This window comes from Callithrix jacchus, chromosome 9 (genome assembly GCF_049354715.1).
Source record: "Callithrix jacchus isolate 240 chromosome 9, calJac240_pri, whole genome shotgun sequence".
NCBI classification, from domain to species: Eukaryota; Metazoa; Chordata; class Mammalia; order Primates; family Cebidae; genus Callithrix; species Callithrix jacchus.
The window spans coordinates 102,520,455-102,535,953 of record NC_133510.1 but is presented as its reverse complement, the minus strand read 5'-3'; the positions used below and the strand labels follow the sequence as shown (position 1 = coordinate 102,535,953).

Below are 15,499 nucleotides of genomic sequence, written 5' to 3'. Positions count from 1 at the left end.
TTTTGGGTAATTATAGCAAAAAGACAGAATGATGTAATGGAAAGTATATTCATGGCTTTTAAGTGTTGAGAGAGCTGCATTCTAAAGCTGTCCAAGAGTTACTGACTATCCTCTGATACTCAGTTTCCCTGACTGCCCATCTGTGGAGTTTTTGTAGGATTTGGTGAAAAAAGGTAGGATACCTGAAGCAGAATGTATTTCATGGGCACTATTATTATAATAGTAAAGAAATGACTTAAGAATTAGAAAGCAGGCTGGGTGTGCTGGCTCATGCCTAAAATCCCAGCACCTTGGGAGGTCAAGACAGGAGCATCAGATGAGGCTGGGAGTTTGAGACCAGCCTGGTGACATAGCCAGATCATGTTTCTACAAAGAATTTTTTAAAAATTTAGTAGGGCATGGTGATGTGTGCCCTTAGTCCTAACTACTTAGGGGACTAAGATGGGAGGATCCCTTGAGGCCAGTCACATATTTGACAAAGAATAGTATCTAGAATTTATAAAGAACTCACAAAACTCAATAGTTTAAAAATAATTCATTAGGAAATGGGCAAAAGATATGAAGAGACATTTTGCTGCAGAGGATATATAGGTGGTAGCAAATTAGCACAAGAAAAGATATTCAACATCATTAACCACGAGGGAGATGCAACGTAGAACCACAATGAGATATCACTACACACCTATCAGAATGGCTAAAATAAAAAATAGTGACAACACTAAATGCTGGCAAGATACAGAGAAGCTCATGCATTGCTTGTGGAAATGTAAAATTGTACAGCAATTTTGGAAAACAGTTTGGCAGTTTCTTAAAACATTAAACATTGAACTGCCATACCACCCAGCATTTGTACTTCTGGGAATTTATCCCAGATAAATGAAAACATGTTCACTGAAAAATCTGTACACAAATATTTATAGCAGCATTATTCACAACAGCTGAAAACTGGAAACAACCCAGACGTCCTTCAATGGGTGAATGGTTAAACATCCGTGTCATTGAATACTATCCAGCAATAAAACAGACTAAGCTATTGATGCACACAACAGCTTGGATGAATTTGCAGAAAAGTACGCTGAGTGAAAAAAGCTAGTCCTGACAGGTTACATACTGTATGATCCTATTAATATACCATTCCTGATGTGACAAAAGTTTAGAACTAGATCAGCAGTTACCAGGAATTAAGGTGGAGGTGGGGGCAGGAGAGAAGTAAATGTGGCTATAAAAGGCCAATGGGAGGGATCCTTGCATTTCTTGGCCCTTGTTGCCATGTTGCACTATAATTTTGTGAGATATGCCCACTGAGGGAAACTAGGAAAAAGAAACGTGAGTGTACTCTTTATGATTTCTTACAATGGCACATGAATCTACAATTATTGAAAATAAAAAAGTTTACTTAAAAATTAAGCTATTATATTTAAAAAGCAATGTGCATCTTTATTTGTAAAACTGTATTTCTTTCACCCACACAGTGATATATGCTTTCTGTTTTAGCTGTTCAGAATATATCTTCTATAATCCATTGCATAATTATTTTCTGCTGCTCCTAAAATGAAGCAAATCATTTAAAATTATTGTTTTAAAAAAGAAAAAAGTGTGGGGAATAAAGCTGGTTTTACTTATTTTAAATTTTGGACACATTTGAATTTGACATGGACATCTATAAAATATTAATATATATATTTGCAATACCAAAGTCAAAAAATAATTTTTGCAAAATTGTTGTGACTATTTTAATGCTGGGAAAGCTTCATCGAGTTTTGACCTCCAAACTTTTTTTTTATTATCCTCTTTTATTATCCTCTACTGTCTACATACAGTCTTTCCGATGTAGATTTGAATAAATTATATGAAGAAGCTAACTCATATGAAGAAACATATATTACAAATTTTCCATCTAACAAACTTCACACTCATGCTTATATATGTTAAATACTAGGAATAGACTAACAGTTTTAAAAAATATATTTTGACAAGTTGCCCTGAAAAGGGCGTATTTCCATTTATACTCTTTTTTTTTTTATTGCACTTTAAGTTCTGGGATACCTGTGCAAAAGGTGCAGGTTTGTTATATAGGTATGCACGTGCCATGGTGGTTTGCTGCACGCATCAACCTGTTATCTACATTAGGTATTTCTCCTAATGCTATGCCTCCCCTATCCCCACCTTCCTTACAAGCCCCAGTGTGTGATGGTCCTCTCCCTGTGTCCATGTGTTCTCATTGTTCAACTCCCACTTATGAGAGAGAACATGTGGTGTTTGCTTTTCTGTTCCTATGTTAGTTCGCTGAAAATGATGGTTTCCAGATTCATCTATGTCCCTGTAATGGATATGAACTCATTCTTTTTTATGGCTGCATAGTATCCTACGGTGTATATGTCCCACACTTTCTTTATCTAGTCTGTCATTGATGGGCATTTGGTTTGGTTCCAAGTCTTTGCTATTGTGAAAAGTGCTGCAGTAAACATATTTGTGCATGTGTCTTTATACTCTTACTAGTGATGCCTAAGAAGGGAAAGAGTTCAATTTTACTGTGGCCAGCAAAATATCAGGCTCATTTAAGGCCTAGGGAAATTATTTTCAAATTACTTAGCCATAGTTTTTCTCTCTGTTAAAAGAAAAGTTTATGTATTAGGTTGAATTATATGAAATGGATATTTTTGCAGGTAATATGGCTGAATATCAGCAGTTTCATATGGTTCAACCTAACAGAAACCTAATATGTGAAAAAAAAAAGCACAGGTGCTCTGGTTGATGATGGAGTAGGGGTATTCAGAGGACCTCAGAGAAGGAATCAAGAGCACCTGTTTGCTCTCAGAAAGCCCTGGGAAGGAAAGGCAGGTGAAGAAATCCGGAACTCTCAGGGCCCTGGTCAGGATGTGTGAGGGCCTTGGTTACAGAGCTGGAAGAGAGGAAGAGAACATTGACAACTAGCAGGAGAACAGCTGCTTAGACATTTGCCTGTACCAGTAACTCTGACCTTGCTCTTGTGTGGGATTACAATGTCTAAGAAGCAGTACCAAGTCCCTACAGTCTGTTTTATAATTTGTCTTTTTAAATAGATGAGTATACATATTATTTCATAGTCAGACCTCTATATAAAAATGAAATTAATTGAAGAGATAAGATCAGGAGATATAAAGATTTTTAAAAATTTTCTGCCTTTCTCTTATAAAAAATCTAGTGACTGTAAAAATGTAATACATGGCAGAATTAGATACTACTTATTACCAATTGCCACCCACTTTTGAAACAAGGTAGATTTAAAAAAAAATCAATGCTATCAATAGACTGAAGAGTAGAAAATTGCTCATTGATATCAAGATGAGAAACTCAAGAGTTATTAGGCTCTTAGCTTTACTTGTAACTTTATGTTTGCTTCTCTTTGCTTTATCTATAGCGTAGTGTCTTACAGGGGAAAATGCGATCAATTTGAAATTAAATAGACCTGTGTTTTAATTTCATCTCTCTCATGTACCTTTAATTTCAGCTCTCCCACTTAACTGAGATTATCTGTGAATCTCAAGTCAATAAAATGGAAAGTGGAATAGCTACTTTTGATACCAACATTATAGGCTTCAACGAGACAACAAATTTCAAGTGAAATGTCGACATCTCTTAAATACTCATTATTCACTCATGCCTTCTTTAACTTCCTTGTGGTGATCATATATTTTTAAATCTATGTTTGGTCATGATATATAAAGCAGAAGAATTGCATTTGCCTACCTGAATATAAGGAGTTCTACATTTTCAGAACAAGTCTTGATCATATTAACATCATATTCATAACAACAAAAAAACTGTACTTCACTTCAATTTGTTTTCCTTTTATTGAAAAAGAAAGAAAATATAATAATTTTCAATTTGTATGACATCTATGGTAAAATGGCAATAGCATTTACTTTCATCAAGTTATCTGGACTTCCTCAAATCTCTTATATACAGTTTTCAAAGTGATTAAGACAGAGAAATATGAGAACTCTAACTCATAAAACTGAGTGGATCACAACTGTTTATATTTTCTTTCTCCTTACTTGCAACCAAAATGATAAAATAAAAACAAAATTAACAATAAATTTATAGTAGTGATGAAAAACAGCGACAGTTACTGCCAGAGGCATTTGAGAAGTTCTAAAAGATAAAAGCAAATATTGCTGGATTTAGGGTAAACAAGAGGAAGAAATCCACAATCGAACATTGGTGGAAGAGGGGAAGATGTCACTGTAACAGGGAGTGGGTTTGACACCTCATTAGAACTCTGCAAAAAAAATCTCAAGCCTGAGAAACAGTGCATGATTATCAAAGCCACGGAGTGGACAGGGCAAGCAGAACCTTAGTATCTCCTATGAGGAGCAATTGGCTTTGTTGTTTGCCCGCCAGATGGTAATAAGTATCTAAGGAAGCTGAAGGATCCCCTGAAGTTCCTAATGTGGAGACAGTGCCTTAGGTATAAAAAGTGTTTGACTAAGACACCAGTTGAGGTAGAAACCAGGCTTAATGGACAAAGTAAGTACCTCTAAGAAAACTGAATTAATGCCAGAAAAAGACGCTAATCAGTGTCCTCAGAAAGATTTGAGAGGTGATTGAACTTATAAAGTTAAGAATTTAAGAATTAAGGCTATTTTAAAAATGTAATAGTTGGAAAATAGAAAAGTTTTTTAAATTAAAAATAACATAATTACACAAAAGTTATAACAAAATACTAAAAATTCTGTGCCTTATCTTATTTGTTCACTGATGTATACTCAAAGGCTACAACAGGGCCTGATCACACACCTGATAGTGGTCAATAAGTATTTTCTAGCAAATTAATGAAGGTGCTTTAGGACAATGAACTGTAGAATACTCCCAGTATATAAAACAGGAAGGATCAAAGAGATCCAATATCCATGTACTAGGAGTTCTAGAAGTAGAAGCCACACAGTAAGTAATAGAGTGTGGTGTTAGTACAGGAATAGACAAATAGATCAATGGGAATATAATTGAGTCCAAAAATATAAGCCCAATATCTATTTGGAAATTTAGTATATGATAAAGGCATTTCAAATCAGTGGAGAAATGATGGTATTGGGAGAGTAGGCTATCATTTTGAGAAAAAATATTTAGAATTAAATATTTTCATCATATATTTCACACAAAATATCTCAGGTTGATATAGACCCAAAGGAAAATAAATCATTCTACCAAAAAACACCTGCACTCATATGTTTATTGCAGTGCTATTCACTAGAGAAAAGACATGGAATCAACCTAAGTGCCCATTAATAGTGGATTGGATAAAGAAAATGTGGTACATACACAGTGTGGAATACTATGCAGCCATAATAAAAGAGTGAAATCATGTCCTTTGCAGCAACATGAATGTAGCTAGAGACCATTATCCTAAGTAAAGTAACACAGAAACAGAAAACCAAATAGTGCTGCAATAGACATGAGAGAGAATGTAGCTATGTTTTCAATATACTTTTGGGCATATTCCTAGCAGTGGGATTGCTGGATCATATGGTAGTTATATTTCTAGTTATTTAAGGAACCTGTAAGATCTCCATTGTTCTCTATAGTGGTTGTACTAATTTATGTTCCCACCAGCAGTTTACGAGGATTTCGTTTTCTCTACATCCTTGCCATCATTTGTCACTGCTTGTGTTTTGGATAAAAGCCATTTCAACTGGGCGTGAGATGATATTTCCTTTTAGTTTTAATTTGCATTTCTCAGATGACCAATAATGTTAAGGATGTTTTCCCATATCTATTTGCCATTTGTATGTCTTCTTTTGAGAAATGTCTATTGTGATCTTTTGCCCATTTTAAATCGGATTCTTAGATTTTTTTCCTTTTCAGTTGTCTGAGGTCCTTATATTTTCTGGCTATTAATCTCTTGTCAGATGGATAGTTTGTAAATATTGTCTCCCATTCTGTAGGTTGTCTTTTCACTTTATTGGTTGTTTCCTTTGCTCTGCAGACGTTTTTGGCTTGATATGATCTCATTTGTCCACTTTTGCTTTGGTTGCCTATGCTGTGAGGTGTTCCTTAAGAAATTTTTGCCCAGTCCAATGTCCTGGAGAATTTCCTCAATGCTTTCTTTTAGTAGTTTTGTAGTTTGAGGTCTTAGATTTAATTATTTAATCCATTTTGATTTGTTTTTTATATATGACAAAAGATAGGGGTCTACTTTTATTCTTCTGCATATGGATATACAGTTTTTCTACCACCCATTTATTGAAGAGACTGTCTTTTTCCTTATGTAACCTTGTGTATGTTCTTGTCACCTTTGTCAATGATGAATTCACTGTCAGCGTATAGGTTTGTTCCTGGGTTGTCTATTCTGTTCCATTGGTTCATTTGTCTGCTTCTATGCAGAACCATGCTGTTTTGGTTACTGTAGCTTGGTAGTATAACTTGAAGTCAGTTAATGTGATTCCTCCATTTTTATTTTTTTGCTCACGATGGCTTATGCTCTTCTGGGTCTTTTTGGGTTCCATATAAATTTTAAGATTTTTTTTCCATTTCTGTGAAGAATATTGCTATTTTATTAATGATTGCATTGAATCTGTAGATTGCTTTAGGTAGTATGGATATTTTAACAATATTGACTCTACCAATCCAGGAAGTGGAATATCTTTTCATTTTCTTGTATCCTTTTCAGTTTATTTCATTCATGTTTGTAGTTTTCATTGGAGAGCTCTTTTACTTCTCTGGTTAATTTTATTCCTAGATATTTTATTTTATTTATAGATAATGTAAATGAGATTACCTTGTTCTCTTTTTCAGATTATTCACTGTTGTCACATATAAATACTACTGATTTGTGTATGTTGATTTTGTATCCTGCAACTTTACTTAATTTATCAGTTCTAATAGTTTTTTGGCAGAATCTTTAGGTTTTTCAGAATATATAATATCATGTTATCTGTAAACAAGGCTAATTCAAATTCTTCCATTCCAATTTGGATGCCCTATATTTCTTTCTCTTGTCTGATTACTAGCCAGGACTTCTAGTATTATGTTGAATAAGCTGAAAATGGATATCCTTGATATCCAAGTTCCAGATCTTAGAGGAAAGGCTTTTAGTTTTACCCCATTTTGTATGATACAATGGGTCTGTTGTACATGGCTTTTACTATTTGAAGTGTGTTCCTTCTATACCAAAGTTTTAGAGGGTTTTTATCATGAAGAGATGTTGTATTTTATTATATTCTTTTTCAGCAGCAATTAAATCAATTATGTAGTGTTTTTTTATCCTTAATTCTGCTGGTATGATGTATCATTTGATTGATTTGCATATGTTGAACCATCCTTGCATCCCTGGGAGAAATCCCCCTTGGATCGTAATGGATGACCTTTTTAATGTGTTGTTAAATTTGGTTTGTTAGTATTTTGTTGAGGAATTTTGCATCAACATGCATCATAAATATTGGCCTGTAGTTTTATTTTTTTGTTGTGTCTTTGTCCGGTTTTGGTTTCAGGGTAATACTAGCCTTGTAGAATGAGTTCAGAAGTATCCTTCTCCGTTTCTTGGCATAGTTTGAGTAAGATATGAATTATTTATTCTTTAAATGTTTGGTAGAATTCAGCAGTGAAGCCATCGGATCCTGGGCTTTTCTTTGCTAGGAGACTACTAGTTGCTCCTAGGAGCCTCTAATGATACTTTGAATTTCTGTGACACCAGTTGTAATGTCTTCTTTTCTCTTCTCTTACTTTATTTATTTGAGTCTTCTCTCTCTTTTCTTAATCTGGCTAAAGGTTTGTCAATTTTGTCTTTTCAAAAAACCAAGTTTAAATTTTGTTTAGCATTTATAGTGTTTTCTGCAATTTTACTTATTTTTGTTCTGATCTTTATCATTTCTTTTCTTCTAACTTTGGGTTTGGTTTTCTCTTGCTTTTCTAGTTCTCACAATGCATTGTTAGGTTATTTGAAGTTTTTCTCCTTTTTTGATGTAGGTGCTTAATAGCGATAAAATTTCCTGTTAGTTCTGCTTTTGCTGTAGCCCGTAGGTTTTGCTATGTTGTTTTTTCATATCATTTGCTTCAAGACATTTTTTAATTCCCTTCTTAATTTTTTCACTGACCCATTAGTCATTCAGTAGCATATTGCTTAATTTCCATGTGTTTGTATAGTTCCAAAATTATTCTTGTTATTGGTTTCTAGTTTTATTCCATAGTGGTTACAGAAGATACTTGATATAATTTCAATTTATTTTTAGTTTTTTTAAGATTTGTTTTGTGGCTTAACAAATGGTCTATGCTTGAGAATTATTCATGTACTGAGGAAAAGAATGTATTCTGTAGCTGTTATTCATTGGAATGTTCTCTAAATACCTATTAGGGTAATTTGACCTATAGTGCATTTTAAGTCTGATATTTCTTTGTTGATTTTTCTGTCTGAATGATCTGTTCAATGATGACAGTGGGTGGTTGAAGTCTCCAGCTACTATTGTATTGGGGTCTATCACTCTCTTTAGCCTTAATAGTATTTGCTTTATATATCTGGCTACATATATATTTTAAATTATTACATCATCTTCTTAAATTCACCCTTTATCATTATGTAATGACCTTCTTTGTCTGTTTTTATCATTTTTGTCTTGAAATCTATTTTATTCTATCAGTATAGCTATTCCTGCTCTTTTTTGATTTTTATTTGCATGGAATGTCTTTGTCCATCCCTTTATTTTCACAGCAAAAGAAACTTATAAATTTATCTAATTTATATATTAGATAAATAGTATTCTGAATTCCTTATCTACATTATCTTGAATTTTGTTGAGTTTCCTCAAAGCAGCTTCTTTGCTCTCATTTCTTTTTTAAAATTTTTAATTTAACTCCTATTTTGAGTTCAGGAGTATATGTGCAGGTTACATAGGTAAACTTGTGTCATGAGGGTTTGTTGTACTGGTTATTTTGTCACCCAGGCATTAAGCCTAGTGCGTATTAGTTATTTTTCCTGATGCTCTCCTTCCTCCTACCCTCTACTCTCCAATAGGCCCAGTATGTGTTATTCTTCTCTATGTGTCCATTAGTTGTCATAATTTAGCTCCCACATATAAGTGAGAACATGCAATATTTCGTTTTCTTTTCCTGCATTAGTTTGCTAAGAATAATAGCCTCCATCTCCATCCATGTTCCTGGAAGAGACATGATCTCATTCTTTTTTATGGCTCTATAGTATTCCATGATATATATTTATATAACCCACATTTTCTTTATTCAATCTATCACTGAGGGGCATTTAGGTTGATTCCATGTCTTTGTTATTGTATAGTGCTGCAGTGAACATAAGTGTGCATGTGTCTTTATGATAGAATGATTTATATTCCTTTGGTTATATACCTAGTAATCAGATTGCTAGGTCAAATGATATTTTTGTTTTTAGAAACAGAAATATCCTCAAAATTTCTGTTTGATGAATCACTACACTGTCTTCATACTTGAACTAATTTAAACTCCCATCGATAGTATATAAGTGTTCCTTCTATTGGAATAAAAGAAAATATTGGCAAATGAGATCTAATAAAACTAAAGAGCTTCTGCACAGCAAAAGAAACTATCAACAGAGTAAATAGACAACCCACAGAAGGGGAGAAAATTTTTGCAAACTATTCACCTGACAAAGGTCTAATATACAGCATCTATAAGAAACTCAACTTAAACAAATTTACAACAAAAAAACCAACATCATTAAAAAGTGGGCATTAGGGGCTGGGTGTGGTGGCTCATGCCTGTAATCTCAGCACTTTGGAGGACGAGGTGGGTAGATCACTTGAGGCCAGGAGTTCAAGATCAGCCTAACCAACATGGCAAAACCCCATCTCTACTAAAAATACAGAAATTAGCCAGGCATGGTGATGCTTGCCAGTAATCCCAGCTACTTGGTAGGCTGAGGCACAAGAATTGCTTGAACCCAGGAGACGGATGTTGCATTGAGCTGAGATTGTGCCACTGCACTCCAGCTTGTGTGATGGAGACTCTGTCTCAAGGAAAATAAAATAAAAGAAAAGTGAAAAATGCTCAAAAGGCACTGTTCAAAAGAAGACATACATGTAGCCAACAATTATTTGAAAAAAGTGCTACATCATTGATCATTAGAGTAATTCAAACCAGAACCACAATGAGACACCATCTCATACCAGTTCTGAATGTCTATTATTAAAAAGTTAAAAAATAACAGATTCTGTGAAGGTAGTGGAGAAAGAGCAACACTTATACACTATTGGTGGGAGTGTAAATTAGTTCAACCATTGTGGAAGAGTGTGGTGATTCCTCAAAGACTTAAAATTAGAAATACCATTCAATCCAGCAATCCCATTACTGCATATATACCCAAAAGAATACAAGTCATTCGTTTACAAAGACATATCATGTGTATGTTCATCGCAGCACTATTTTTTGTTTTTTTGAGATGGAGTTTCCCTCTTGTTACCCAGGCTGGAGTGTGATGGTGCAATCTCTGCTCACTGCAATCTCCACCTCCTGGGTTCAAGCAATTCTCCTCAGCCTCTCAAGTAGCTGGGACTACAGATTGCACTACCATGCCCAGCTAATTTTTGTATTTTTAGTAGAGATGGGGTTTTACCATGTTGACTAGAATGGTCTCATCTCTTGACCTCGTGATCTGCCTGCCTTGGCTTCCCAAAGTGCTGGGATTATAGGCGTGAGCCACCATACCTGGCCTGTAGCACTATTCACAATAGAAAAGACATGGACCTCATTTCCTACCAATGATAGACTGGATTAAAAAAAAATGTGGTACATATACACCATGGAATACTATGCGGCCATAAAAAAGAATGAGATCATGTTCTTTGCAAAAACATGGATGGAGCTGGAGGCTGTTATCCTGAGCAAACTAATGCAGGAGCAGAAAACCACATGTTCTCACTTATAAGTAGAAAGTAAATGATGAGAACACATAGACACACCGTGGGGAAAAACACACACTGGGGTCTATTAGAGGGAGGAGGGTGGGAGGAGGAAGAGAATCAGGAAAAATAAGTAATAGGTACTAGGCTTAATACCTGGGTGATAAATAATCTGTTCAGCATACCCTCAGGACACACCTTTACCTATGTAACAAACTTACACATGTGTCCATGAACTTAAAATAAAAATGTAAAAAAGGAGGTTCACTTTAACATTTCATAAACCCAATGTGAGTTTCATTACTTTCCTTCATCTTTCAAACTACATCAGCTGGAGAGTAAGAAAGGGAGAGGAAAAGCTCACTTCTACTAATTATTGTATTTGATGACAATTAGTCACATGGCCTAAGCCAAATGCAAGTCAGGCTGGGAAATAAAAAGAAACCTATAGTTATGATTTTATTGAGCACTAAATTGATATGTGAAACAATTCTGTAGAACAGCAGTGGCCGATATTTTCTCTAAAAAGCCAGACATAATAAATATTTTAGGTGTTATGGAAAATATGGTTTCTGTTGCAACTACTGAACTCAGAAATTATAGTATGAAGAGCCATAGACCATAACTAAATGAGTGAGCAATGGGTGCAGTTTTGTTCCAATAAAACTTTATTTATAGAAATAGGAAGAGGGCCAGATTTGAGCCACAGGCCATAGTTTGCTGACTCCTGCCTTAGGGCATGATTAAGTATAATGCTTCTCATTTTTCATCACGCTTAATGCTATATGATACTGAAGCATAATCATTGGATTGCTTGTCTCTTCTTCCCTCATACACCATCCTTCCTCCCACCTCAAGTCTATATTCATACAGAAAACAGGGGCAATGTCTTACTTGTTTTATTCCTATCACAGTACTTAGGTGCATGATATCTGCAATTTAGTTTACATTCAGCAAATATTTGTAGAATGAATTAATATTGCAAAAATAGCTTGTTTGCTTTCATGATTGCATAAAAAATTGTGTTTTAAAAGCAATTAGAACCATGGGTGGTCGGGATTCAGAAACACGTATTTAAGAAACATTTAGAAGTGGAGGAATCGTATATATCATTCGGCTTGACCTTTAAAATTTATGAGAAGAAACATAAGAAATGTGGTCCATTGCCTACACATAAAGTGAAACAAAAACACAACACAACACAATAAAACAAAGCCTAGAATGATGTGCTCCATTGGAGCCAGTGCTATAGCTTATGCCTTTCTATTTGCTGTTATAGAATGTAGTGGAAAGGACATTCAATGTGAAATTGAGATTCAGTAGTCCCAGGGACAAACATTTCATGAGAAACCAAGCCTGACATTAAACCATGATCTTTTATACTTCAAAAGCAACTGAGTCCTCTGGGGGTACTAATTTGAATTCTATTACTGAGTTGATGTGTCATAATAATAAATGACTTGTACTCTCTTGCATAACAATATTTATACCTCTCAACATCTCTCATAAGAATATTTGGTGAAATATTGGTGAAAGAATAAATCATATTGTGATAATTTACACACCTTATTTTTTAAAAAACTGTACAGTGCAGATATTTTCCATATGATTATTTTAGATTATAGACTAAATGATATGATATCTACTTGGTAAAAATGACATGATAAGCTGAAAGAGACAGTAATTTGAATATTTTGCAGGAAAATTATCTGTGGAGTAGTGATTAACACATATTTGAGGGTGACAAAAACGTTAGCAAACCAAAGGTTAATTGTACTTTGTGGAATGTAAAGTACAATAAAAGTTACCTTATTATAAAAAGTTTACATTTGATCTCTTATAATTATTATAAGAGATTTTTAATATTTCAGTAATATAAGCTAAAAAATAAAAAGAAAGAAAATTTGAGTTAATTCCCGAGAAAACACACACACATTTGAGTGGCAGAAGGACTACAGTTTTTCAAAAGGACAATGTTAGAAGCTCTGCTAGGCAAGAAAAAAGAAGTGAATATAATTAAAACTATTGGGAAAAAAATCCCTGAAAATTGCTATAGGGAGTAATTCATTACTGACAAAGGGTATAGATTATATCTGCTATTACTCCATGATTTTAACTTTTATGTTTAAATTGACTTTTCTTGCTATTTGGGGATTAATTAAAATTCTTAAAAAAGAAAATCAAAGTTCACTATAAATACCAAGCATATTCTTAGATCCTAGAAAATGTTCCATATAACCTTACTTAATTCTGATGATAAAATTCCAGCATCATGTACTTGGGAACAATATCTAATGCCACTAATTCCTTGGACTATTTTAAGAATAAACAAATGGAACTGCCTTAATTATTCTTCGATGTTGTAAGGGCCCTTTTCTTATTAGATTCTATATCTTCTGGGTCTGGCAAATGCCAGATGCTTAATAAATGTTAGTTGAATGAAAGGTGACTTAAAATAGCAACTTTCAAAATTGATTACGAAGAGAAATTTTGTGCACTATATTTTTACAATCTTCTGGGGAAAGCAAATGAAAAGCCTAAGTTATCACATCAACTATGCCATAATATTTTCTCATTAAACAATTTTTTATTATTTAACTCATCAAGAAATTATTTAATGTATCTTTGTAAAGCACAATTATATTTTAAGTATAAAACACAGAGAGTTAACAGAAACAAATTACCACTTAGATTAAATTGATGGGGAGATTGGAATGAAGATGAACATGATCATATTAATACTCTTGTCATGCTCATTTATTTTAGCCTAAACAGCGAACATCCATTGTGTCTTCTCTGGATTTTCACCGAATGAATCACAACCAAGAATATTTTGAAATCAACACATCTACAGGGTGCAAAAGCTTTACTGCCAGCCCTCCTGCTAGTCCACCCACCTCTTCTGTGGGAACCACAGAAGTCAAGAATGAGGGAACTGACCATACAGGTAAAGCAGTTCATTTAATGCAGATAAATCTTTTTTTTTTTTTTTCTTTTTTTTAGGTTTTGGGATACATGTGCAGAGCATGCAATACTGTTGCATAGGTACACACAGGGCAGTGTGTTTTGTTTGCTTTCTCCCCTTCACCCACATTTGGTATTTCTCCCCTGGCAATCCCTCCCCACCTCCCCCTCCCACTGGCCCTCCCCTTTTCCCCCTATAGACCCCAGTGTTTAGTACTCCCCTCTCTGTGTCCATGTGTTCTCATTTTTCATCACCCGCCTATGAGTGAGAATATGCGGTGTTTCATTTTCTGTTCTTGTGTCAGTTTGCTGAGAATGATGTTCTCCAGATTCATCCATGTCCCTATAAATGACACGAACTCATCATTTCTGATTGCTGCATAATATTCCATGGTGTATATGTGCCACATTTTCCCAATCCAGTCTATTATTGATGGGCATTTGGGTTGATTCCAGGTCTTTGCTATTGTAAACAGTGCTGCAATGAACATTCGTGTGCATGTGTCCTTGTAGTAGAACGATTTATAGTCCTTTGGATATATACCCAGTAATGGGATTGCTGGGTCAAATGGGATTTCTATTTCTAAGGCCTTGAGGAATCGCCACACCGTCTTCCACAATGGTTGGACTAATTTACACTCCCACCAACAGTGTAAAAGTGTTCCTTTTTCTCCACATCCTCTCCAGCATCTGTTGTCTCCAGATTTTTTAATGATCGCCATTCTAACTGGCGTGAGATGGTATCTCAATGTGGTTTTGATTTGCATCTCTCTGATGACCAGTGACGATGAGCATTTTTTCATATGTTTGTTGGCCTCATATATGTCTTCTTTCGTAAAGTGTCTGTTCATATCCTTTGCCCACTTTTGAATGGGCTTGTTTGTTTTTTTCCTGTAAATCTGTTTGAGTTCTTTGTATATTCTGGATATCAGCCCTTTGTCAGATGGGTAAACTGCAAAAATTTTTTTCCATTCTGTTGGTTGCCGATTCACACTAGAGACTGTTTCTTTTGCTGTGCAGAAGCTGTGGAGTTTGATTAGGTCCCATTTGTCTATTTTGGCTTTTGTTGCCAATGCTTTTGGTGTTTTGTTCATGAAGTCCTTGCCTACTCCTATGTCCTGGATGGTTTTGCCTAGATTTCCTTCTAGAGTTTTTATGGTGCCGGGTCTTATGTTCAAGTCTTTAATCCATCTGGAGTTAATTTTGGTGTAAGGTGTCAGGAAGGGGTCCAGTTTCTGCTTTCTACACATGGCTAGCCAGTTTTCCCAACACCATTTGTTGAACAGGGAGTCCTTTCCCCATTGCTTGTTTTTGTCAGGTTTATCAAAGATTGTATGGTTGTAGCTATGTTGTGTTGCCTCTGATGCCTCTGTTCTGTTCCATTGATCTATATCTCTGTTTTGGTACCAGTACCATGCTGTTTTGATTACTGTAGCCTTGTAGTATAGTTTGAAATCTGGTAGTGTGATGCCCCCCGCTGTGTTCTTTTTGCTTAGAATTGACTTGGCTATGTGGGCTCTCTTTTGGTTCCATATGAAGTTCAAGGTGGTTTTTTCCAGTTCTGTGAAGAAAGTCAATGGTAGCTTGATGAGGATAGCGTTGATTCTGTAAATTACTTTGGGCAGTATAGCCATTTTCACGATATTAATTTTTCCTAACCATGAACATGGAAT

The 15,499-nt window shown here is 34.9% G+C and overlaps 1 protein-coding gene across 13 annotated transcripts in view; it reads left to right on the top strand.

Moving 5' to 3' along the window:
- ANKS1B (ankyrin repeat and sterile alpha motif domain containing 1B) overlaps positions 1–15,499 on the top strand; it is a 1,309,735-nt gene that overhangs the window by 599,403 nt on the left and 694,833 nt on the right. For all 13 annotated transcript variants that reach the window (XM_002752897.7, XM_009004424.5, XM_009004428.4 and 10 more), the window contains exon 12: positions 13,629–13,809. In XM_002752897.7, coding sequence (XP_002752943.1) covers positions 13,629–13,809 — 181 coding nt within the window. The remainder of the gene's footprint in view (positions 1–13,628; positions 13,810–15,499) is intronic.